This window comes from Danio rerio, chromosome 7 (genome assembly GCF_049306965.1).
Source record: "Danio rerio strain Tuebingen ecotype United States chromosome 7, GRCz12tu, whole genome shotgun sequence".
NCBI lineage: Eukaryota > Metazoa > Chordata > Actinopteri > Cypriniformes > Danionidae > Danio > Danio rerio.
In genome coordinates this window covers 45,188,200-45,215,416 of record NC_133182.1, presented here as the reverse complement: position 1 = coordinate 45,215,416, position 27,217 = coordinate 45,188,200, and the positions used below count along the sequence as shown (strand labels likewise).

Sequence of the window (27,217 nt, the reverse complement as noted above, 5' to 3'; positions counted from 1 at the left end):
GACATATTTAAAGATTGTGTTTGCATGTGGGACTACTAAATGCTGTGTGTGGTTCTTATAAAGTATGAAGTTTATAGAGTTTTGATTAGCATGCAGTTCTCTGAGCTGTGTTACTTACTGGACATTTGCTGTCTGCAACTTTGCACAGACAAGCTGTTACACTCTGTGTATATTCAGAATGTCACTGGAAAGAATATTTATATATAGGATTTGAGCTTAGTATTGCTATTGATTTTATTGTAAACTATTAACTTAAAATAAATCTAGGTTTTCTCCTGGTTTCCGCCCTTCTATTTGACAAACAGGTAAATGCAGTATTTAAATCTTGTTTTTTCAAGTTAAGATTATTAGCCAAAGTGAAAGACTTTTTTTGTTCGTGTGGAATTCGAGAGATTATTCCATGCCTTTATATCATCACGGTTGGACTACTGTACAGTTTTTGTGGGTGTTGGCCAGTCCTATATACATTATCTTCAAGTGTTCCAAAATGCAGCCGCTATAGGGTTTTTATAGGCACCTGCAAGTTTGAACTCATTACTTCTATCCTGTGCTCCCTAAATGGGTTGCCGATATGTTTTAGAATTGAAATTTAATTTTGATGTATGTTATCAAGTTATTAAATGGCCAGGCTCTGACTTATCTCTTTAATCTTATTACTGTTAAATTATCTGTCAGATGTTTAAGGTCATCGAACAAGAAAATGCTTGTTGTTCCCAAATCCAAATTGAAGAAAAAAGGAGATCGAGCTTTATCTGTTGTAGGTCCTAAAATGTGGAACGGGCTACCTATGTCCATTAGAACAATTTCCGATAGATTTTTGAATCAGAGGTAAACTTAAACTACACCTCCAAGAAAGAGCTTTTAAATTGGGAAAAATGGATCCTATTGTACCTATCTAGTATCTTGTTATTTATCAGTGATGCAGTGTGGTATGTTTGATGTATTATATATTGTTTTATCTGTTGCTGTCTGTTTTTGATCATTTGCTTTTAGGATTGTACAGCACAATACACAACAACTATTGTTTTATTGTGCTTTATAAATAAACTAACTAAACTAAATCAGTCAAGGTACAAACACAATTCGAAATGTAGAATAATTATCAACATAAAAATAAATAAATACCCAGATTTTGATTTAGAAATCCCTATATATATATAAACTTTTTCTTATCAACGACCAAAAAACAAATTAGAGTGTATTGGGCGAGAGGTAAATATATTTGATATTGGTAATGTATTTAATACGATTTAAAAATAACTAGAAAACATTACTTTGTTAAATTATTGTTTACATTTTATAATAAACTTTTTAAAGTAAAAACAAAAACAATCCCATGTAACAGAATTGAAATAGTTTAGTTTTTGCCTTTAGTTGTCTTCTGCATAGTCCTCTATCCGTCCAGTGAGGGTATTTACATTTTTAAAAATCTGAATAATTACCATTTAATTTTAGTTTTTTTTTTTTTTTTTTTTAGCTTAGCAATAAAATGCTCCAATTGTCTCCCTCATTCTCACTTTATTCTGTCATGGGATGGTGGGCCAAATCAAAGGTTACAGTGAGTCAATTTTGGCCTGCGGGCCCTACTTTGGACACCTCTGGTTTAGAGCCTCTTGAGGGAGAGTAAATAATGACTCAATCATGTGCATACAGTGCTCAGCATATATGCATACACCCCTCACAAATCTCTCTTTTAAATTCATATTTTTAATAGGAAGCTTTACAATATTATATTTGTGCAAATACATTAGATCAGTCAGTACTGAAGCCAAATCTGGAGCTTATCTAACAAAATAACTTACAATAATGGTCCAAAAACAAGTACAGTCAAATTTATATTTTTAAAAAAATTTGCTGTATTTTGCTTGAATTGAAATGTTTTATCTTTCAATTTCTGAATGTTTGGTGACAAAAATATTATATATATATATATATATATATATATATATATATATATATATATATATATATATATATATATATATATATATATATATGTATGTGTGTGTTTGTGTGTGTATGTATATATATATATATATATATATATATATATATATATATATATATATATATATGTGTGTGTGTGTGTGTGTGTGTGTGTATATATATATATATATATATATATATATATATATATGTGTGTGTGTGTGTGTGTGTGTGTGTGTGTGTGTATATATATATATATATATATATATATATATATATATATGTTTAATCTGTTTTGTTCAAATTCACCAAAAACATTCACTGCCTATGTTCACTGAGGAATGGAGAAAAATATTAATTTTCAAAATGGGCTGTACTCCGTTATGCTGAGCACTGTATGTATGTACGTGTTTGTGTGAGAGAGTTTAGAAATGTTGTTCTGCCTAATGGACACAGTTTGCACAGTAATGCATGTTCTGTAGTTAATATAATAATCACATTCTCTCTCTTCCTCGCATTTGCAGGATTTAATCAACACTGCCACCAGCACCTTTTTCTTCTTTCTGGCTTCAGTGGTTTTGGCAGCTCTCAACCATCAGTCAGGAGCAGAGATTGCAGCTGTGGTAAATATCAGTCTTACTCAGCTCTTTATTTCACGTCCCTGAATTCATATGTCGAGTGTAAGTGATTTAAGCCCTGATCACACGTGGCTCTGCTGCCCTCATGTGGCTGAAAAAAAAAAACATCTGTTCCTGGAGAGAGTCCTGGACACGTTGCGGTTTACTAGATCCACACAATTTAGTCACACATCAACCTTGTGCTCGTTTTGGTTCATTATTTGAGCTAATTTGATTGTATTTCAGCTTCATTTTAGCCTATTTAACATAAGTTCTGGAAAGCCATTTCTACCTCATAGTAAAAGTATATGAAAATGTCAACAATAAACATACTTAACAAACACCTGACAATGTAACAGCTTCACACATATGACTGTAGATTTGCATGTTCTCGCATTAATTAAATAAAAGTAGGGCCTTTTGTATGTTCAAATAAATTAAGAAAATAAGCTGAAATTTCCCGACATGACACGTGAGGAAACGTGATGTCAACAACAGATTTACATACCAAGAGGTGGTTGGACAGGTCTTCCTCTGCGCACATGCAATGAGCGTGAGAGGTAATTGGAAATGTACAAGGGCGGTACTGCTTCGTTGCAATTGTTTTTATTAACAAACCAATATTTATAATGCATATTCTGAACCGCAGGGCTGCATGAATCGTGGAGAACAACGGGACGATACTTTTTGCCCCCCTAATATTTATACACATAACCTTATATATATATATATATATATATATATATATATATATATATATATATATATATATAGGTCTATATATAATCCTTATTGGTGGTCCAACAAATTATTGTGTACACATGTATGTATTGACTAAATGTTTATTACAGCTGTCTTTTCTTCTGTTTTTTAGCCAGTTTCTTGAGCTTCCCATCTTTGTGAGCAAAAAGTTTATTAAAGCTGTTTAGCATTTATTATTTTGGCTGATTTAAACAATTATAAGCAACACAAAACAGAAACATTTTGATATTCTGATTTCAGTTCCTACTGTATGTAGAAGAGACCCGCCATCCATCTGAATCTTGCGTGACATTAATGACGTCATGTAAAAGCAACCTATTGTTAATCGTCTATATGTTCTTTTGTTAAACTCATCTGTTTACAAGGAAAGAAAGAAAGAAAAGCACTGTCTTGTCCTGTCCTCTTGCAATTGATATGCTTATATTAAATAAACTTCTGTTTGATTTCCTGCACTTTGTTAAAAAATCGTTTTTTTACTCTTGAGGCAGACAGTTTCCTCAAAGAAATCTCCTGATTTTCCCCCAAAATAAGCACAGAAAAAGTCAAGAAAGTACTACTGCTTCCATCTGGTCCTGCTCATTACACTGTATTATAACCAAAGCCACCATAAACATCTCACACACACATACCTTTCCCATTAGTGTGTGTGTTTTTGGACCTCTCGTTTTTGGCTGTGAAGAGGTTTCTAGCAGATGATTCAGTGACGAAAAGTAGAAGGGAAATTTTCTAGCGATGCTAAACAAGGCTCCGATTCTCTTCCTCTAATCCTGACTTTTAAAATGTAGTCATTTGGAGAATAACCAGAGATCAGCACAATATCCAGCGACACCCTGGAAGTCTCGAGGCTGTGGATTTTAGCTGAGTGTTTTATAGTACAGATGTTCTCAGTGGGAAACCACTTTAACACCCGGGGGTTTTGCTGAAGCACAGGGCCCTGCTGAATTCCTGCAGCTCTCTCAGCCTGTCAGACAGAGAGGAAGAGAGAATTAGCTTTTTTCAACCTTGCCCATTTAATCTTGCCATTTACTTTCATTTTCTTTTCAGCTTAGTTCCTTCATTAATTTGGGATCGCCACGGTGGAATGAACAGCCAACTTATCCAGCATACTTTTTTACGAGGCGGATGCCCTTCCAGCTGCAACTTATCACTGGAAAACACCCATACACTCTCATTCACCAACACATACAATACAGTACGGACAATTTAGCTTTTTCAATTCACCCATAGCGCAAGTCTTTGGACTGTGGGGGGAACCGGAGCACTCAGAGGAAACCCACGCAAACACTGAGAGAACATGCAAAGTCCACACAGAAATGCCAACCAACCCAGCCGAACCAGTGACCATCTTGATGTGAGGTGATCGTGCGACCCACTGCGCCACCGTGATGCCATTGCCATTTATTTTTAAAACATATTTGATAGCGTATAGTATAGCATTGGATATAAATACAAGAGATTTAATGCTATATAAACTGTAAAAGAATAAATAAAATAAATAAATAAATTCTCTCATGGTATTCCAAACTCACTGAAATAAACACTTATTTGGTTAATTAATCAGAATCCGAAAGAGCTTTATCGCCAGGTATGTTCGCACATACGAGGAATTTGTTTTTGTGGCAGAGCTTCTACAGTGCAACAGAATTACAGAGACAGGACGAAAAGCAGATAATAAATATATTTTAAAAATAGAATTAAGTAGGGAATGCTAATATACAAATTTACAAGTGTATGTAATTACTATATACAACATTATATGTGCAGCTGTTATGTGCAAATTGTCATGTAAAGTGTGTTGTTAAATAAGTGTATATGTGTATAAAAAGTGTATAGCAAGTAGTGATGTTCCACAATTATTATCATCAAGTATTCATGAGATGGATTCCCTGGGGGAAGAAACTGTGTCTGTGTTGGGCTGTTCTGGTGCGCAGTGCTCTGTATTGTCAACCAGAAGGTAACAGTTCAAAGAGACAGTGTGCTGGGTGTGAGGGGTCCAGGGTGATTTTGGCAGTCCTTCTGCTCTTTCTGGATAAGTACAGTTCTTAGGGGGTTACAGTCTTGGAGTAAAGAGGGTTGTACCAGTGATTCGCTCAGCAGTCCGAACTATTCTACATAGTCTTCGGAGGTCAGATGTGGTCGCTGAGCTAAACCAGACAGTTATTGACGAGTAGATGACTGATTCAATGATGGAAGTGTAGAACTTTCAGCAGCTCCTATGGAAGGCTAAACTTCCTTAGCTGACGAAGAAAGTAAAGCCTTTGTTATGCTTTTTCAACCCAAGATATTTTTAGTGATCTGAGTGGTTGATCTGAGAGATTTAAAACTAAAAAAAGATAAAAAATATATCCATGTGAATCGAAGAAGTTTTATCAACCATGTGAAAATATACCCATAAGCCCATCTGAAAAGAGAGGGAAAATGATGGGTAGTTGGGGCGAATGCCAGTGACAGAGACTGTCATTTCAAATTTAACATAACCTTTAGTTTCTTTGTTCAAATAAGCTCAAATAATTTCTGCTACAAAAATTTAATGTTTCAATACAATGTTGCAAATAAATCACTTTTAATACTGTCAGTTGACAGACAGAGGACAATGCACAAGACATAAGTGAGCAAATTAGTGAGCAGCTTAACTAGTGTATTCAGTATTGAACTCCATTGTGATATAATTGGGAATGTTTACTATTTTAAGTTCATTATAAAATGTCAAAAAATGATACTGCATCAATAACTTATATGTTTTAAAGCAATGTTTTCTAGTTATTTTAAATATTAGCAAATAAATCAAGTGGCTGCACGGTGACGCAGTGGGTAGCACGTTCGCCTCACAGCAAGAAATTCGCTGGTTCGAGCCTCGGCTGGGTCAGTTGCATATTCTCTCCGTGTACGCGTGGGTTTCCTCCGGGTGCTTCGGTTTCCCCCACAAGTCCAAAAACATGCGGTATAGGGGAATTTGGTAGGCTAAATCGTCTGTAGTGTATGGGTGTGAATGAGTGTACTTGAATGTTTCCCAGTGATGGGTTGCAGCTGGAAAGGCCTCGGCTGCGTAAAACATATGCTGAATACCTTGACGGTTCATTCCGCTGTGGCAAACACAGATTAATAAAAGGACTAAGTCGAAAAGAAAATGAATGAATGAATGAAAGAATAATTGAATAAATTACTGATGGCAAACTTGAGTGTAATACAGTTTGGTATATTTAACTTCAGCCCACAGCCCTCAGTCAAGTTTGGTTTTGGCCGTTTATAAGAATATGTTAGAGCACCCCTGCTCTACATTAGTATTTATTTGTTCCGTGAACATTTTGGGATCATTTAGGTTTTGGTCATTTAGAATTCCAATGGTGGGATGGAAATCTCTCAGGTTCTTTAAAAACATTTTAAACCCTCATGATGCATTTAAGTCTGTTATGAACCTGAATACGTCCAAAAAAATCTCAATCAATCAATCAATTAATCAAACAAACAAATAGGTAAATGTAATAGAGGAAAGCTTTGCAATTGCTTTGAAAAACCCCAAATACATCTCTTTTATTATATACTCTTGCACATTTAAAAGATCTAATCATTTCAGGATGCTTAAAGCACCATTAGGTGTCAAAAGTTAAATCAGTGTAAAAGTATTTATGTGGACAGAATTTACTGATAGATATTTATGATCAAATTAAATATTGATTTGATTTATAAATATTAAAAGTTTATGACAATACAGAGATTATTCATGTCAGAACAGAATTGAAATGCCAAAACAACAGGATACAGACTTTGAATGCATTGTGAGCATTTTGTTTCAATTCAGTTCAACGCTGTTTGTATAGCTCTTTCTACAGTAGCTATTGTTTCAAAGCAGCTTTACATCAGGTGCACATTATTGAATTACAATTAGAATAAATGAAAGTTGCAATCAAAGTTATTATATAAACACAGTTAACCTGCAATTTTATTGCGTATACACTAGGTGATGTCTATGTGTACATGTTTAATGAAGTGTATTTGTGTATTAAGTGGAGGTGTTGTCCTCGAAGTCCTCAGTGTTTAGGATCATCTCTTTCAAAGATTAACCAAAGTTGTATTTTAGCATAAACCGTTAATTTAACATGAATTGTTTGACGTTAAAACAGTCCATATGAATGTAAAGCTATATCTAATGTCGTTCATCTGCAGATTTTCGGGTTCCTGGTGATGGCAGTGTATGCCCTGAACACGTTTTTGGCATTACGGCGATGGCGCCTTGGGGACACTCGGGACGGACCCATGCAGACCAGCGAGTACATCCGGGCCAGGACAGCATCTCGTGGAGAGGTGGAGTCTCGGCCTGAGCTACAGTAAAGATCACATGTTGCAGTGTGTGCTTTCATGTCTTAGTGATGGAGTCTGATGACTGGCTATTCAGGATGAACAAACCTCTGGCATCTTCAGCAGCCTCAGGCCATCCTCAGTTAAATACTGTATCTTTCTGCTAATTAAGGGCTTTACCTTACCATGATCTGGATAATTATTGACTGAAACTGTGCTCCCGAACTGCTCCCAAATGGCTAATAATGGCTGCAATAAAACGGAGGAAGCTGAGAGTCACCGATTGAAGGCTTTTAAGCTTAGCTCCATCTCCCGGCTGCCTGTATGAAGCAGCACAACTGTGTGGACGTTGTGTCAGATCAAAAAAACAATCCTGATTTGTAGGCTGATTTCGGGTGTGTTCACACTTGCAGTTTGTTTTGTTTTTTTGTTTGTTTAGTCCTGATCAAAAAAAGATTGGGTTTGGAGTCTTGGTTTGTTTAGCAGTCACAGGGTCAATTTAAAAATCCGAATCCAAAGCTAAAAAAAAAAAACTGATGTGTTTTAATGACACACGGTCTTGTGAAAAAGCTGGAACATCCTATTAGATTTCACATGTCCATATCAGGACATGGAATCCTTGTCTTAATCTCCTGATCTTCGGCAGGTCTTATAATTCAGAGAATAAAATCTCACTCAATTTCCTTCAGCTCAGTCCCTAAAATTTCAGGGGTCGCCACAGCGGAATGAATCGCCAGCTACTCTGGTATATGTATTATGTGGTGGATACCTTTTCCAGCTGCATTAAATCTCAAATGAACAACAACACACAGCATTAAACAAAAATAAGTCAGGAACTTCTCATAAAATTCCTGAACTGATAATCAGCAGAATGTTTAGGAATTTGTTGGTCTGGAGACGTCATGTGAACACAACATCCATACTACCCCAGCTGAAAAATCCAGATTAAACCAGCCTAGGCTGGTTGGCTGGTTTTAGCTGGTCGACCAGGCTGGTTTTAGAGGGGTTTTGGCCACTTCCAGGATGGTTTCCAGCCATTTCCAGCCTGGTCTTAGCTGGTCAGGCTGGAAGATGACCAGCTAAAACCAGATTGACCAGCCTAGCCAAGCTGGGAGTCCAGCCAAAACCAGCTATATCCAACTTAAACTAGGCTGGTCAAGCTGGTTTTAGCTGGATTTGGCTGGTGATTTTTCAGCCTGACCAGCTAAGACTAGGCTGGAAATGGCTGGAAACCAGCCTGGAAGTGGCCAAAACCCCTCTAAAACCAGCCTGGTGGACCAGCTAAAACCAGCCAACCAGCCTAGGCTGGTTTAAGCTGGATTTTTCAGCAGGGACAGCTACAGCTTAGCCAAAACTGGGCCATTTAATAAGACAATGACTACATTTACATGGACATCAGTAATCAAATTATTTGCCTTAATCTGAATAAGACAATATTATGATTAAGGTGTTTACATGAGCTGCTTTTTGAATGTTCCTTTCATGATCCTGTTTTACATGTTATAGCAAATAATTCAATTAACATCATTGCATCACCGCCCCATCCACATTTCCTCAGGATGTCATCATCATTTTTAATTTGTCAACTTTAACTGTAGTTTGGCACTTTTACTTTCATTCAGGAACATTTCTTGCATGCCCCTGTGACAAACGAGATATTGGATGTGAGTATGAACTGCCGGACGAGTGTTTTAATGGTGTTTGATACCGCACGCCGTATGGAAAAAAACTTCCGCATTTCGTGATGCAGGTGTCTGTGATCCTGACTCGATAGTTGCAAAGAATCGTGTCAAACAGCCGTGTGTGTATAGATTATCCTGTCGTAAAATGTGATGAAAAACCAGACATGATGGTAATAGTTTGGTTGTGGTGTTTACATGTCTGTACTGCACTTTAATAATGCGATTAAAATAGGTATACTCCTCATGTCTTAATCTGATTTCTGTTTAGTTCAATTATAACCGGATTAGATGAATCAAAAATTGCTATTTACATGGTCGACTCTTAATCAGAGTATTGTCTTAATCGCATTAAAATCGGATTCTTTGTGTCCATGTAAACGTACTCACTGTCCCTAAGCACACCAGTACATCAACAGAAAAAAAATCAGTGCACTATACAGAAGAACTATACAGAAACTCCAGAATGTCTCCAGGATAATGTAAGAGACTGACAGGAAACAGTGTTCCAACTTTAAGCCAATTATCACATTTCCTGTCCTAAAAGCTGATTTTCCATAACGTGATGAATGGAAAAACTGATTAATTTCTGAAAGATTTTAGATTTGCTAAAGTTTAGTGACTTTAATAGACGCATTATGAGAACAACAAAGCATAATTTACCTCAGATTAAAACTAAATAAGTAAATAGATAAAATAAGTTTGCGTGACTTGTACTATAATTGATCTCTGTCCCATATTTAGTTTTACTCTGTGGCTTTGCATTTCTCACAACACTATTTACATTTGCACAACAGTTAATGCTTTTCTCAAAACGATAACTGCAAAACCTAGTTGATAACCTGCAAAAGTGTGTCACTTGCTCAAACTGGAGAGCTCATTCCTCAAACGCAGGTATTCATGTCAATGAAAAAGTCAGTCATCAAGATGAAAAGTCTTGACACCATTGTTTATGAACAAGATGTCCTGTTTTCATGATGACAGTTTACTCTGTGAAGTTTTTCTAATGCTAAAAAGTCAGATTTTGTTGACACTTTCTGAAAATGCTCAGGACAGCACTGTATACTATTTGCACAGCCATTTGACAAAACTACAGTAAAGTTAGACATCACTGCATTTAGTGAGGTATCTGAGTACAAGACACTGAATATGTATGTTTCACATGTTTACCGCATTTGCTCTTCACAATCCTAATTTATTCACAGCATTGTGCAAAAGAATAAACACACTCTTATTTACAACAAACATAAACCTTCTTTGGGCAGAGCTGTGCACAACTGTAAACAATATTGCAGTACATGTTGGAACTGAACCTACACACACAAGTCTGTAAGTCATTCATGAAATTGTTCAATTTTTAAGACATTTTCAGGACAAATCCTTTTCTAAAATTAACTTGACAGATTTTAACAACTAGATTAACATTTTTGTATGTAATGACTCAAGTAATGAAATGAGGACTATTATGTTTATATGGAATGACTATTCAGCATTCACAAGTTGAGTTCATTTTGACTGACATTACATAAGCAAATGATGTCATAAAACAGCAGACAGCTGTATGAAAGCAATGTAAATAGTGAAAAGTGCATCAAAGCCACTGAGAAACACTTTAATAGCTTGATAGCAGCTTCAAATACAGTCTTTAGATTTAACTTATATGTCGTCTACTTTTTCCACCCAGTCTTTGAATAAATAAATAAATAAATAGATAAATAAAAACATTAAATGTCCTTGCTAGCTTTTGTACAATATACATTTTTATTACAGATCTTTTCTGAACATCCAATACAATGCTGTGTGTAATGTATGCTCATAAGAGCTCATAAAGACCTTTCAAAATGTGTAAAATGTCAAAACAGCAGCAAACATTTCTCCAACACAGAAACAAACCAAGATCTAAGTGTTATAAGTAGAAGCATTTCCAATCCCCGTTTTAAACTGTAACATGACATCATGTCCTGTTTTTCTTTTAGTCGTATTTAGTCTATACTGCGTTCATTTAAAAGTGGGTTCAGATCCATTTTTTAAGCGGTCTCGATGGATTTGTTCATATATTTTTTCAAATGAACTTCATTGACTGAGAAATTAGACCAGAATTTGTTGGACCAAAATCCATTAAGTGTAAACACATCCTTAAAGGGATAGTTCACCCATAAATGAAAATTAGATAGACAGACAGACAGACAGACAGACAGACAGACAGACAGACAGACAGACAGACAGACAGACAGACAGACAGACAGACAGATAGACAGATAGATAGATAGATAGATAGATAGATAGATAGATAGATAGATAGATAGATAGATAGATAGATAGATAGATAGATAGATGGATGAGGCAATTTTCATTTTTGGGTTAACTATCCCTTTACGTAAACTTTCTGACTGAAATGGAAGGAGGATTTTTGTTTATGAGCAAAAACTGGGGATATTTATATTCCCTTATCAAACATGTCAGTAAATGGTTAACTGTTAGTAGCACCAGTATTTATTTTAATATTATTATTATTATTATTATTATTATTTTGTAATACTACAGCTTTAGTCACTACGTTTGGTACCAAATGTGGTATTTCACCTTGTGAATGTGACTCTGTGTTAAAACTCACAGCAACAGCTTTCAAAATCGGCGTGTGTTGGTGGGTGAAGGGGGTGTGAGTTTTCTGAAGGTTTTAGATAATAATCTTTAATTATGAGCTGTTTTAATGCTAAATTGTGTGTGCATAGTTTATTGATTGATCGATTTTTTCCAGTGTGTGTGGTTATTTCTGTAATCCATTTTGTACCGTCCAGTTATCTGTATATATCGACTGAAGCAGTTTTTAAAGGTGTAGATATTGTTTATGAAGGGTCCCTGTGTTATCGAATTTTTATGACTGACACTAATAGACTGTAATTAAAGCAGTATATGAATGCTTTAGCTAAACTTTATAATTTTTTTCAGTGTGCCTTAATTTTAGAGGCTTGGCTGGTCAAAACGCTCAAACAGTCGAGAAAATTCGAAATTCAACTGAAGGAACTGAACTTGGGTCAGTATGAGAGCATATTGAGCCTCTAATGAATCTTTTTAAATGAGTGTCATTGAACAAAACCGGGGGATTGCATTTTTCAATTGTACATTTTTCCCTAGTAATGGCGATTCATAATATTCACTTGTATCCACACTAGAGTCTTACTTTCTGAAGTTCTTAAATGAAAAATCTCTTTTACGTCTGACCAATGTTGAAATGAAATGAAGTATTTTTTGAATTGTGTACTTATTATAGACATTGATCAACACTGTGTGAGCTTGAAAAGACAATCAAAAAGAATGATTAACATCTTAATGAAGGACTTTGCATTAATGTGCTGAAGTCAGATGATGTTTTTTTTCTGTTTTAAAAGCAATACTATGGGCGTATGCTTTAATAATGTCTTTGTGCTTTGACTCTGTGCTAAACTTCATCTTGGAAGACTTTAGCATCAAAATAATTGCTTATTTTGACCGTATGGCTTGGACTGTATCTTTAACTCGCAGATCAATTGTGTATTTCAAAAGGAGGTAAGTTGATATTTTGAGGGACTCAAATTTTGATAATGATTGTAGCGATATTTCCCGTATTCAAGAACACAATGTTTTATTCCATGTAACAGTGCTATAAATTGTATTTTTGTATTTATGGACTTGTGCATAGACTTACAAAATGCTAATTGTTTGAACATATTTGTGATGGCAATCTTTTCCTCAAATAAATGGATTTTAATAAACTGTTGATTGATGAATTAAAATAAAAAAGCGTTTCTGCTTTGGTGTACGTATTTAAATGTATGAGTGAGAATCTGGATATATCTATAGCAATGGTCTCAAACTCAATTCCTAGAGGGCTCCAACTCATTTCTTCGTTCTCGTGTAAATCCTTTGTGTAAAATTGCTTTGAAAAACAGACTAAACAATGACAGCTTACTAGATTAAACATTTTTTATTACTTTCTATGTATCTGGCCACTTTATTAGGTACACCTTACTAGTACCGGGTTGGACCCCTTTTGCCTTCAAAACTGCCTTGATACTTTATTGCATAGATTCAACAAGATACTGGAAATATTTCACTGAGAATTTGGTCAATATTTTAATGATAGCATCTCGCAGTTGCTGCAGATTTGTCAGCTGCCGGTTCCACCACACTTCAAAGGTGCTCTATTGTTGTCATAGTAATACAGAAAGTATGTACCAAATTCTGATATTTTCTTACAGTAGTAGTTATATACACTTGGGAAAATAGTAAATATTTTTAACTATATATATATATATATATATATATATATATATATATATATATATATATATATATATATATATATAGACACACACATATACACATATACATACACACAGTTGAGGTCAGAATTATTAACCCCCTTCAATTTTTTTTCTTCTTTTTAAAATTTTTTCCAAATGATGTTTAACAGAGCAAGGACATTTACACAGTATGTCTGATAATATTTTTTTCTTCTGGAGAAAGTCTTATTTGTTTTATCTCGGCTAGAATAAAAGCAGTTTTGAATTTTTTATGAACCATTTTAGGGACAAAATTAGTAGCACCTTTAAGCTATATTTTTTCTCGATAATCTACAGAACAAACCATCATTATAGAATAACTTGCCTAATTACCGTAACCTGCCTAGTTAACCTAATTAACCTAGTTAAGCCTTTAAATGTCACTTTAAGCTGTATAGAAGTGTCTTAAAAATATCTAGTAAAATATTATTTACAGTCATCATGGTAAAGATAAAATAGATCAGTTATTAGAAATGAGTTATTAAAATTACTATGTTTAGAAATGTGTTGAAAAAAATCTTCTCTCCCTTAAAAACAATTTGGGGAAAAAAAATAAACAAGCGGTCTAATACAGTTTTTTTGGATTGCTTAAGCACGATTTTCAAAACAGGGCCCGTGTTTTCAAAACAGTACACACAATTAGCACAACCACACACCCAATTAGCAAAACACTACAGATCCTTTGCATAATTAAACACTCTTATAAAAACTATAGACTTATGTTTAAAAACCACACTTTTTTTCCATAAGAAACACACATTTTCACATTTACTATACACTGTTTGCACGAGTTACACACTGCTGTGATAAACCTAAAACACTTTTAGCACTTCTGCTTCACTATGATTAGAGTAGGCTACCATCAAGAAAGTACAAATATAAAGTAAATTCACCAAACATTACTCAAGAACAATGCTGCACACTGAAGAAACTCATTTATTCCTCAACATGTCCAACATGTTGGCATGAAGATTCAAAGTACTGTAACATGTCACTTTACGTATTGAACTGTAAGTTAGACATTGTCTCTTCGCCTAGCTGGATCTGGCATGAGAATTATCAACATTGCAATGTTCTCCTTAGCAAGACACCTTGGAAAGAAGTGTCTTGAATGTAGAATCTTGTATTGCTGCTACTTTCATCTGGTCACAGGCCTCCTCCATGGCTTGGATGAGGGGTACCTCAGCTTGGAGATGAAGATCATATACTTTCCACCACCATGCTGAGAAAAACTCTTCAATAAGGATGAGGAATGGAGAGTATGGTGGAAGATATAGGATGGTAAAATGTGGATGTTGCTAAAACCAGTTCTGAACCAGAGCAGAACGGTGGAAAGACACATTGTCCCAGACAACAATGTATTGCGTATGATTGATTTGATTTGCTGCTGTTATGTTGTGCAGTTGGTCCAAGAATGGTCATGGCAGTGGAGGACCCCATTCTTTGTAATGGCTGCACAGAGTGTTACTGTATATTTTTGGGACATTGACTATAGCCCTGTGGCCAATGATGTTTCTTCTACTCCATGTTCTCGTCAGGTTGAACACACCATCATCTACGTAAATGAACTCATGCTTGATCTCTTCTTCATCCATTCGTAAAACTACCTGAAGAACAGTGTCAGGCAAAATTGTGTAGTTCAGTGTAGATCTAGTATTACAGTACAGTAAAAGATTATGAGACAGAATGCCAGATCATAATGCTAAAGTGAATACATACCTCTGCATAATCATGCCACAGTCTTTTCACCATTTCAAAATTGTGCTCGAAAGGCACTCCATTAATTTGCTTCATTTGAATATGTTTTTTTTTTTATGGTGTGTGCCAGTGTTGATATTGAGACCTTATGGTTATCATTGAAACTGGCATTTTATAGTGCTTAAACACCTAATTGGTGTGTCTACAATTAATCAAACAAGTGTTTGCACACCTGACGACTGTGTTGAACCAATTGGTTGGACGGTGCAGTAATTTGACAGTCAGTGCTTTGGTATTACAAGGAAGTGACTTCATGATAGATTTTAGTGTGTAATGTATGTTAAGTGTGTTTAGTGTTTTGAAAATCACTGTGTGTAGAGTTTTGCAACAAGTGTTAAGTTGACAATGTGCTTATAGTTGTGCAAATATGGGCTGATGTTTTGATACTTGTGTGTAAGGTTTTGCTAATAGTGTACTACTTTTATTTTTAGTGTGTAAGCAATCCAAAAAAACTGTAATTTTTTTTCCCTAAACAACCAGTTATTCTTTAGCTTACACTGATTAAAAAACCAGCTACAATAATACTACTATAATAAGGAAAACCTGTTCTAACTATAAAACTAAATAAATTGCTCTTGACACATGAAAATGTAAAGCATGCAGCCCACAACAAGGTGTAAAGTTATTGCGTATCATATTTAACAAACCGTTTACTACAAATTTGATGTTATTTAGCTCACATGGATAATTGAATATTAATCAGATGATGTCATTACGCTGTTGTGCCGTCAGCCAATCGTTGCATTGCTGATGATTTCGAGGATCGATAGATCAGTCCTTCACAACACATGCAGCTATCTCAGATCAGTTCATCCAGACATTTAATCTGATTCACAAACTTGTTTGGAGAACCAAATTAGCCAGAGATCAGATATCTAGATTAAAATATCCAGGATCTGACAAATCATCTTAGATCAATTATGCGAGCTACGAAGAACACACCCCAGATGTGCATATTTGATTTTCTCAGCACTTCAAGGTAAGTGCATAAAGGTCACTCTCATATTCTCAGTCACAGACACACACTTTCATTTGCTGTTACACCATATAAAATCCATAAACTACACTTTTTTTTTTTTTTTTTTGCACAGGGTTATCTTAAAGGTTAATTGTGCCAACTGATGATCATCCGTAAAAATAGACATTTTTACCTTCAACAGGAAGAACCACCAACAATCAAAAATGCATGATTAAATGGTGTCGGTTTGCAATCGAAAAATGTGGTTATAATAGAAGTCAATGGGGCTAAAATAGCCACCAACTGTAAATTAGGGATAAAAAAATGAAAATTGTATACTGCACAAAAACTAACAATGCAATAAAGACAACGTGGTTACTAATCTTTCACTTGTCCAAGACTGTGATAAAACGTAAAAGAAAATCCAGTCCATAACTACTTTTTATAATGAAAATTAGTAATTTTGTGTGTTCTCTCCACCAAATCAGGGACATCATTTATAAATTTAACAATTAAAGAGTTAAAATCCTGTAATTTTTTAAAAATCATTCAGTAGTTTTGATTATGATTGAGGATTATTACCATATTTCTCCAAACAACTGAAACAAAATGTATCTGAAATTTAGGCAGTACATTTGAAAAATGCACAAGGGTTAAAAACAATGCATCAATGCATACTATGGTACCTGTAAAATCTATATCCACTCAAATACACCACAAATTTCAGCACTAACAAACCTCACACTTTCTTCTTTACATTCTGCAACCCCAAAATGCTGTTGTTACAGCATAAAATATATACAATTACACAAAACAATGCACAAAATTGATTTATTAATGTGTCAATCTGACAGTGCATGTTTGCAAAAGAGTTCTTAAAGCATACCCACTCTTCATACAAAACACCAGAGAGTGGTTACATACAGCATGCCTTTGGATACTATAGTAAAGCTTATACAGTAATATTTTTACCATAGTAAAAGCACTGCTGAAGCTCATGTTTATTATTGTACAGGTTCAATAGCCAAGCAGTGCTACTACAAAAAATAGTTCAATTCTAGGTGAGAATGGTGACAAATCCTGTTTTTTCTTGCAAAATCTTGTTTTTGCAGTACTTTGGCAAATCATTGGCATTAACTTGACATTAAAAGAATTTGTAGACCTACAGAAATGAGATAGGCGATCATGGCCAGCCAACCACCTTTTCGTTTCATAATTCATGTAAACTTTAAAAATAGTATTATTGTATTCTCAATAAAGGGCTTCATCACACCATATTTTTAAAAAAAGCAATTTAAAAAAATGTACATTGAGAAAATATTCTCCCAGATTAGTTTCAATTGGTAAACATACTCACATTGAGCTCCCAAAGAAAAACACTCGTACATTTTGTAAAAACTCAACTACTACTATCATTCTAGAAGTAAACAAAAGCCATTATAGGCAGCGCATGAATACCATAAATGGCATAACACTGTCTTTTTTTCCAAAAACCGGCTAATGTAAAGCTATACATTTCTGGAATAATAATAATTCACAGCTTTGGGGAAATCGAATGGGAGGAGCTTAGATTGTATGGACGCATATCGAAAACTCCACTGTTCATGTAACATTTGAATAGATTGTGTTATTTAAGTCACAAAAAAGTATGACCAAAACGTTTGTACAGGACCTCCGAACAAACAATAAAAAGTAATACCAAAGCCTGTCTTTTGTTTTCAGGCACTGTAGTGGTCAGGCGCAAGGATTCTGGATACAATCACAGCTTTAGTCGGAGTCAGAGTCTGAATCATCATCTGCGAGAAAGAAAAATGTGTTATTCTGGAAGAAAAATTAAGCAAGACAGAGGAAAAAAAATAGATGGGGAATTCTCAAAACAAAGAATTTGGCATGGGAGTTTAGCACATACTGTTTAACTAAACTAATGCATACATTGAAAGTCTACTGCAGGAGTTTCTACTGCAGTCTGAAACCCCCCTTGATAAGAAACCACAATAAACTTACACTTCCTCTGACCAGTCTCACTAATCATTCTGCTGCTTTAGTGTTATTTTTAGCGTCATGCAATGAAAATCAGATAAAGATGACAAACGTTTGATCAGTAGTGTAATACTACCGTAATACCTTGTGTGTTTGGAGGATCTTCACTAGACTCTCCTCCCTTGAGAAAGTTGGCCAGTTCATTAAAGATGAAATAAAAGTCCAGGGCGAAGACGATTGTGGCAATGAAACCAAAAACCTAAGAAGTGAAAAAAGAAATGTCATGAGGCCTGGGGCAACTCGTTGGCCAATAAAGGAAGCGCTCACCAGGAAATTAAAATCATTTTACTCGCCTTCCACTTGTTTAAATGTGTTTTGAGTTCTGAATAATTTTGAAATGCGTTAGCCCTTGACTTCTATATTATTATTGTTTGGTCCTATTATGAACATCAATGAAAACCAGTTTAAAACTTTTGTGTTTAACAGAAGAAAAGAAACTTAAGAATTATTCAAACCATTTAAGGGTAAATAAATAGTGGAAAAAGGATTAGGTGAACTATCTAGCAAAACAAGTGCGTTTTGTTGTTTTTAGTTACTAATACTTCTTTAAGATACCAACTTATTACATACTAAATCTTATTTACTAGATACTGGTATTCATTAATTAATAAAACCTATTTAATAGGAAGTATTGGTGGTTTAGGAAGTACTAACGCTTAAGTAAGTTCTGTAGTTATTGCAAGTAACAATTGTTATCTTTCAATCTTTCCAAAAACACCAACAAACTGAGAACACGGGCTCTATTTTAACGATCTAGGTGCAAAGTCTGAAGCGCAGGGCGCAAAAGCATTAAAGGCGTGTCTGAATCCATTTTTGCTACATTAAGTACAAACAAAAGCTTGTTTTAATAAAACTAATATAAATATACGGGTAATAAATAATCACAGAAAGTTGTCACACATATTTTAATTCCAGATTTTTGCAAAAAAAAATAAAAAATTCAGTGTAAATGTGTATACATGTTATTATAGAACCATGGCACATGTCAATCAATTTGATGGGGGGGAAACCACACTCTTAAGTCACGTTGCAGTGCACCTCAAAATCACTGGGATTAGGTCCCTATTTTAATATCAGGAATTTTTTTAAAAGAGACTAGTTGTTTTTTTATCACCCCGATTTGACTGTGGACACACTATACCTACAAACAGTTCTGTCCAAACAGCTTACAAAGTTGATTTTCATCAAAGGTGCCCTTTAAATAAAAAGTTGTTTTGATGTCATGCAGTCAGGTCAATTTTGAGGGTCCCTCAACTTATTTCTGTTGTGGTTTGTACTATTTTCAAAGGCTTGAATAAACTGAAAAAACTACAAAACATCAATTAAACTTACTTGGTATTTTTGACTAATGACCTTATTTCAGCTTCATCCGAGTCGGTCTCTGTCACTGTGCTGTCTATCTGATGTAACACATGATGAGAAGCAGAATCACATGCGGTAGCGATGGGCGGGGCGAAGCAGCTCATTTGCATTTAAAGCCACATGCTACAGAAAGAGCTACAATGTACTCAGACATTAAAATGGGCAGATTCTGGAGCCTATAATAAATTATCTGATGGGTAATTTGAGCTGAAACTTAGAAACTATAGAAACATTTGAGACATCAAAGACTTGTCTTACATATTGCAAAAGGGGTAAAATAGGTGCCCTTTAATGTTAATTGTGCAATTCATCAGAATTTTAGGACTAAAAGTATACAAACAGTAAGGAACCGTACTGTATAATACAGCCATTCCTTTTTGGGGTGTGTTGTCAGAATTTGCATGCAAATTAATGAAGATGCTTTCTCGGTTTGTTGGTGATTCTCTATTTGCATGTATTTCATTACTTGTAGCACGTTAAGCTCTCTGAGCCACCATAAGTAATAGAATCTAATGAATAAATTCCAGAATCGAATGAATAAATGCTGGTGTGCAATAAGGGAAGTTTCAATTCTAATTTCCAAGTGTATTTCTAGAGGAACATGTGATATGATGGATCACGGCTGGTCTCTCATCTGTAATCATTAGTAAGCCAATCAGATTATTCCAAACTCACTATAAATAGCTCAACTAGCATTACTGCCTTATCTTACTTTTTTGAAGAATACCCCCATCCAGCCCTTTTCCTTATTTACCAGGGGGAGCTCTTGAGAACTATCTGATCTCGTACCCCAGCACACGCTCATTGTCCAGGCAGGAGCCCTGGGCTCAATTATCTCCAAGCTCAGGGTTCTCTCCCGGGACAGCATGAACAACCTATTCTCAAGCAATATGCAAGTGTGAATTCTTGAAAGGAAAACCAGTACTGAGTTAAATACTGTTGGTTAAATCCTGCATATGACAGCAAGTCAATATTGAAAAATAACAACTAGTACCTACTGGATAATAAGAATAAAATAAAACTAATATATCTACTAGTCACAAATTAAATGCATCCTAGTCCAAAATGAATAGCTGATATCTCAAGGGCAAACGAATATAACATTTGTTACTAGTCATTTACTAAACATTCATTAGTCACTTTAAAGTCCCAGTATGTATCATATAAATGCTAGTATCTATTAATAATAATATAAGCACACAAATAAAAATACAAAAAAATAAACACTGGTAGTTTATAAATAAGTGCAAGTACAGAAAAGATAGCTAAAAATAACATTACTAGCATAAAAATAGATTCTTGAAAGTTTCAAAGGTTTAAACAGCTAGCTGTAGGAGGCCAGTGTAAGTATTACATGTGATACAGCTGTAAATCCCAAGTAAACAGTGTTGATAGAGTAGATCAGGGGTGCTCAATTCTGTTCCTGGAGATCTACAATTCTGCAGAGTTCAGCTGCAGCCTTGGTCAAACACACCTGTCGTTAATTACCAAGTGTTCCTTCAGATCCTACTTAGTTGGTTTAGTTGTGTTTGATAAGGGTTGGAGCTGAACTCTGCACGAAGGTAGATCTCCAGGAACAGGATTGAGCATCTCTTGTGTAGAAAAAAGATTTTTGGATTGAAAGCATATAAGCCTACCCCAGCTGCTTTTGAAGCTCCATCGGGATACTTTGACACAGACATTATAGAGACGATGAAGAAGATGATGGAGGCGCTGACACAGCGCAGGAAATCCTTGATGAAACAACAGACATGGAGATTTGGAAATGAGGACACGACTGCTATCATAATCTGACGCTCTATTAACTCGAGTCATTTTTGTAGGTCAGTAAACTTACCATAAGAGGCCAGTGGAAGCCTTTAAATCTCTCGTTGAACTTTGTAGAATAAGCAAACAGCAGGAAAAGAGCTGCCAAGAACTCAATGAGCGGAGCTGTGACGAAAGCAGCTGCTGTTGAGGCGGCGAAACACACGAAGCTGATGAATGAAAGCGCCTGAGGACACAGCAAACATGAGGATATATAGGTTAGATATATTTATCTTTATTAGAATATTTACTGTTCAATATTTGTAACAGGATGAATGTGCTAGACTCTTTAAAGACAAGAAACCTCAGAATACACTACTTCACAGCCTTAACAGGAAAAAACATTGTCTTGGTGTCAAGTTCACCATGTCAAAGATGATGTCTGGTGATTCACATGAGACACACATGCACATAAACAATTTTCATGCAGTCGACTCTAAGGGCTTGTTTACAACATGACAAAAGAGGTCTTCAAGTGTCAAAACAATAAAAGTGTAATTTGGCCTCACTTTTTCTTTCTGGAATATCTTATTTATTTTATTTTTTGCTTCTTTTTATAAGTAAAAAATATGATTGTCATATATATATTTTACTAATAATTGAAGACACCTCGATTTTCTCCCTGTTAGTTACTTGGTACACAAAGCTTTAAAGGAAAGTTTACTCAAAAATAAAAAATTGAAACCCTCAACTGGTTCACCCAAAAATCAAAACTGAAACCCTCAAGAGCTCAAAAGCTATATGAGTTCCTTTTTTTCTGTTGAACAAGAAGATATTTGGAAGAAAGTTAGATACTGGTAGACATTAACATCCTTAGGAAAAAATATACTATAAAAGTCACAGGGCTACTGATTTATTTTAAGTTTATTTGTATAGCGCTTTCAAAATAATACAAAGGAGGTGCACATTATTACTACATTAAATAAAAAATTTAAAAGATAAGTAGTTATGTATGGGTTGGACATTATATAAACATAGTTAACCTGCTGTTATGCAGTATATAGTGTCCTCATGTTAACATTGGTATTGTGTGGCTGTGTATTTAATGAGTATTAGTGTTACATGTAGATTTCAGTTTCTAATTGTCATCCAATTCAAAATTATTATAAAGAAGCAGAAACTATAACGATGCAAAAATTAATGGCAGCCCATTCATATTTCCTAACATTCATGTCAGAAAACATGATTACAAGCTTACTATGTGCATCACGAGGAGGGAATAAGATATGAACACAGTTTTTTCTACCAAAAAAGTAATTTCATTCACTTCATAATTTTCCTTCGGCTTAGTTCCTTTACTCATCAGGGATCGCCACAGCGGAATGGACCACCAACTTATCCAGCATATGTTTTACCTTCTTTCTGTGAGTCGATAGAGCTAACCACTGAGCCACATGTCGCCCCTACCAAAAAAGTTATGGACTAAAAAATTTTTTTTTTTAAATTGGTGTTTCCCCCCATATTTTTTACTAAAATAATGAAATAACAGAAATTTTAATGAAGTGTGATTTAGTTGCATCGGTAGTAATTGAGTGAACTTGCAGGGTCAATAAAAGATTAATGAAAAATTTACAATTAAATGTATCAGACCTATTTATTTGACAACATGAATTTTAACAAATAAACACGTAAACAACAAATAAATAAGTATTTTTAATGAAATGTAAATTAGACCATATATCTTGTTTATTATAAATATAATCATATTATATTACTTAAGGGGAACTTTAAATGTTTGCAAAAAAAAAAAAAAACTGGGAGGTTTGGTGTCCAAAACTTTCAAAAAACTCTCCATTCAAATGAATGAGTTCAGCTCTTGAATGTGCTTGACCTATACTGCAGAAATCACATGTAGCTATATTATTCAATTCAAGAAGAAACTTAAAAGAAAATATGTGAAAAGATAATCAAAGCCTGACACGCATAAATGATCAGATCAATAACCAGAAGCTTCAATAAAACTAATAAATGCCACGTTTTTGTCCCATAAAGTACTTATATTTATCAAGCAGTCAAAAGCAAAACCAGACAAAAGCATTCAGCAGACAACAGTACAAAATGGCATAATGACTAACAGACTGGTGGATGGATTAAACATGAAAAAAGTCTAAAAGCGTACCACTTCACCGAGAAGCAACAGTCCTTTTCGAGAGGAGATGAATTCTTTGGTGGGGAGAACGGACTGAAGTACGGTCTGTGGTGCTCGGTTGCTCCGCGGATCCTCGATGTCCCCCATCCCGCCGATCAGTCTATTCTGTTCCCGAGTAAAGTTGACGGGGAGGCGCCCTGCTCTGCTCTCCGCTAGAGACAGTCAGCAGCTGCCCACTCTTCGCAAATCGGCATAACTTTCCACGGACTGGAAACGGAAATAATGACAGTGCGGAAACGAAGCACACAAAAGAGCAACATCTGCATTCCCAAAATCTGGAGACCGTTAATAAGTGAACATAAAATGTGGGCGAAACATCTCTCACAGGACGCAGAGGCAACTGTAAAGACATACACTGTGCAAAAACTGCTCATTTTCCATCTGCAGGACAGATTTAACCCTAGTGCTGCTCTGTTTGGGGTCTGACAAACATCAAGCCCCCTTAAGCTATGGTTCATATATTGTTTTTAATCATTAAATGAATGAGATTGTTGCTGACAAACGTGAAAAGTTTGAGTTTGCGACTAAAATAAAGATTGTTTAAAAAACTTAATAATAATAAATGATTGATGATGATTTTTGTCTGTTGATTAACATTAATACCTTCTGTAAATCATAGTCGAAATATATTATAATCGTTATTATTTTCTGAAATAAACTTTTATTGTTTTAGATTACTTAAACCCCTTTTAGTCTTTGACCCTAGTCTCCAGTTCAGAGTTCGCCACAGTGGAATGAACTGCCAACTTATGCAGCATATGCTCACACACACTCATACATTATGGTCGATTTAGTTTATTTAATTCACTTAGTGAGCATCAGGGTGGCACAATAGGTAGCACGATCACCTCACAGCAAAAAGGTCGCTGGTTCGAGCCTCAGCTTTGTCATTTCTGTGTGGAGTTTGCATGTTGTCACCATGTTGGCATAGGTTTCCTCTGTGTGCTCCAGTTTTCCTCAAAGTCCAAAGAAAAAACATAAATTGGCAGTTCATTCCGCTGTGGCGACCTCAGATTAATAAAAGGAAAAAAAAGAAAAAGAATGAATGAATGATAATTCACCTATAGCGCATGTCTTTGGACTTGTGGGGGAAACCGGAGCACCAGTAGGAAACCTACACCAACACGGGGAAAACATGCAAACTCCACACAGACATTTCAACTGGCCCAGCCGGGACTTGAACCAGTGACAGTGCTAACCACTGAGCCACCATGCCACCTTGATAAAAACATAATCCGAACACATTTAAAGACAATTTTCTCAGCATTTATTTATCAATTGCACCTCCAGAATCTATTTGAAACCCTTTGCAGATTTGTGTGTAGGTTTCAGTCTTTTCAGTGATTCTAATTCTTTTGCACATTATTTATGAACAAAAGTATACATCATACAACAGTATAATATACTTGACACTCTCATTTTGGCTGTAAAAATGGCCCACTCACTCACTAAATGAGTCAACACAGTTATGAGGCATTACTCTTCCCCTGTTTGGGCTCTTGTGGTGGTTCTTGGCTTGTTGAATGTGATTTTTTTGAAAAGAATATAGCCATCCAATGACCACAAGGCTGCAGCCACAAAGCCCATGATCTGTCAAGCAAAACACCATTTTGTAAGAAACACGTTGTGTCATGATGTTTGGGTTATCCACAATGAAAGATTTGATATGTTTGATAAAGTATAATACACTCTTAAAAATGCTAGGTTGCTTCAGCCTTAAAATTTGGGTCAAATATGGACAAACTCAACCGTTGGGTTACATATTTATTTAACGGTTTAACATTTTAGTTTGGCCATGTTTGACTGATATTTGTGTCTACAGTGCATATTTAGTCTTAAACAGTGGCAGAGTTACAGGAATACAGGATGTCATGTTTCTCACCCCTCCGCTCAAAGTGCCCTTCACTGTGAATGTTGAAACTGCAACCATGCTAAGAATAAACATGAATGCAGCTGCAAAGAGTGAGTTGAACACATCCTGTGAGAGCAAAAATGCATTAGTTTGCGGTAACAACTTGCAGGTATAAATAGATAAAGTTCTCACTGCAAAACATTACCAAAACTCAGTCAATCAGTCAAGTGGATTAGTCTGTTGCTTACAATAAGAAGAAGAAGAAAGTGAACACTTTGTTGAGTTTCAGAAGGTAGAGCAGAAAAAAACCAAGCGTGATGAAAAACTCTATGCAGGTCGCTGCAATGTAGGGCGGCCGAGATGCCACTGCATACGACACAAAAGCCACAAAAACACACACCTGACCAGAAAATAAAAACACACGTAATTCAGGAGTTACTTCTGGTCTAGATCATGAGCAACAACTGCTTCACTTCTACAACAGTCTTTCAGTTTGTTACATTGTGTCAAATCATGAACACACATTACCATGTTAGTTAACATGCTTACATTGTTTCCCTTTCTAACAATGGAGTACACGTGAAGCCCATGCTCAAGCAGATAGTATTTAAAGAGACTAGTGATTGAGAGTAACATTTGCCCTGCCAAAAATGTATCAAAGAGATAAATGTGTTACATTTCTCACCATCTCTGCTATTTTCAGTAAACCTTTTGAGGACTTCAACAAGGCCAAATCAACTTCCATTGTGGCATTAATGTGAGCTTTGCGTATGTGTTTTGTCGATGGATTGTTATAACATCATGACAAACTTGCACATTACTTCCTGAGTGAGTATTTCCTCTTTGTCTCATGAGGAAATGACTAAATGTGTCTTTTTCAAAGATGTAGTAAATATCTTCGTTTGGGGTTTAAAGCATTTTGACTTTTGTTGAACTTCTCTCTTTATATTTGGTGATAATAAATCTGTACAGACTGATAACTCACTTAAGTGATTACCAAAATGTGAAGTGAGAAATATAATACACTGAATTTTTGGCATTTGTAAATTGCAGCTGGTCTATTTTATACTGCAGAGACCATTGTAATTCTGGCATGGTCATCCAGGAGATCGTTGTTGGTCACTAGTTATTTCAATCAAAATAAAAGTCATCTTTTATATATGAAATCACCTACTATTTTAAGGGGGCTTAATTGTGGCTGACAAACAATATAAAGCAAGCACAGTGCCTTCAGTTACGTTGTTTTTGTCATGCTACTTCATTAATTTTGTTAGTCTACAACATGTTAAAAATAAATAAAATCATGAATAATTTACAAATGTACTCATTCATAAATGTTTATGTTAATTATGTATTTACTACAAATGCATTCTATTATTTTATATTAAGACGTCTGATACAACAGCGTGTTATGTAAAACGCAAAGCAGTGATTTTTTTTAAGTCAACTGATAAAATAGCATTAAATTCTTCCCTATGATAATTTATAAAAGCAATAGGCAAAAAAAAGGTTTCATGCTGAATTAATTTTAATTAACTAAAACTGTTTGCTACAAAAAATAACTGGGTACATTATTTAAATATGAATTTCTAAATAATAATACTACTACTAATAATAACAACAACAATAATAACAACAGCAATAAAAAAGTGCCTGTATTTTGTCAATGTAGTTGGGACTTTTGTTTTGA

The 27,217-nt window shown here is 35.1% G+C and overlaps 3 protein-coding genes across 4 annotated transcripts in view; 1 reads left to right on the top strand and 2 right to left on the bottom strand.

The window, feature by feature from the left end:
* The window catches only part of cmtm4 (CKLF-like MARVEL transmembrane domain containing 4), a 42,849-nt gene extending 32,324 nt beyond the window's left edge, over nucleotides 1-10,525 (top strand). The window contains exons 3-5 of one of the 2 annotated variants that reach the window (XR_012382373.1): nucleotides 2,451-2,549; nucleotides 7,470-8,560; nucleotides 8,906-10,525. Coding sequence is in view for 1 of the 2 variants with exons in the window: in NM_001002492.1 (NP_001002492.1) it covers nucleotides 2,451-2,549; nucleotides 7,470-7,634 (264 nt within the window). In the remaining variant the exon portion in view is untranslated. 2 annotated transcript variants of the gene reach the window in all.
* Nucleotides 10,526-17,135: 6,610 nt separating this feature from the next.
* Nucleotides 17,136-23,896, bottom strand: cmtm3 (CKLF-like MARVEL transmembrane domain containing 3). Its single transcript, NM_001003468.2, is given in 5 exon segments — nucleotides 17,136-18,114; nucleotides 18,443-18,557; nucleotides 21,358-21,453; nucleotides 21,558-21,713; nucleotides 23,646-23,896. Coding segments are annotated over 5 exon segments (513 nt in total). The 5' UTR covers nucleotides 23,763-23,896; the 3' UTR covers nucleotides 17,136-18,085.
* Nucleotides 23,897-24,919: 1,023 nt separating this feature from the next.
* On the bottom strand, nucleotides 24,920-26,354 carry cklf (chemokine like factor). The gene is made up of 3 exons (XM_073907207.1): nucleotides 26,213-26,354; nucleotides 25,558-25,653; nucleotides 24,920-25,265 (listed from the first exon to the last, which is right to left on the bottom strand). Exons 1-3 carry the CDS (start codon nucleotides 26,270-26,272, stop codon nucleotides 25,152-25,154), a joined length of 270 nt encoding a protein of 89 aa, XP_073763308.1. The 5' UTR covers nucleotides 26,273-26,354; the 3' UTR covers nucleotides 24,920-25,151.
* Nucleotides 26,355-27,217: the final 863 nt, after the last annotated feature.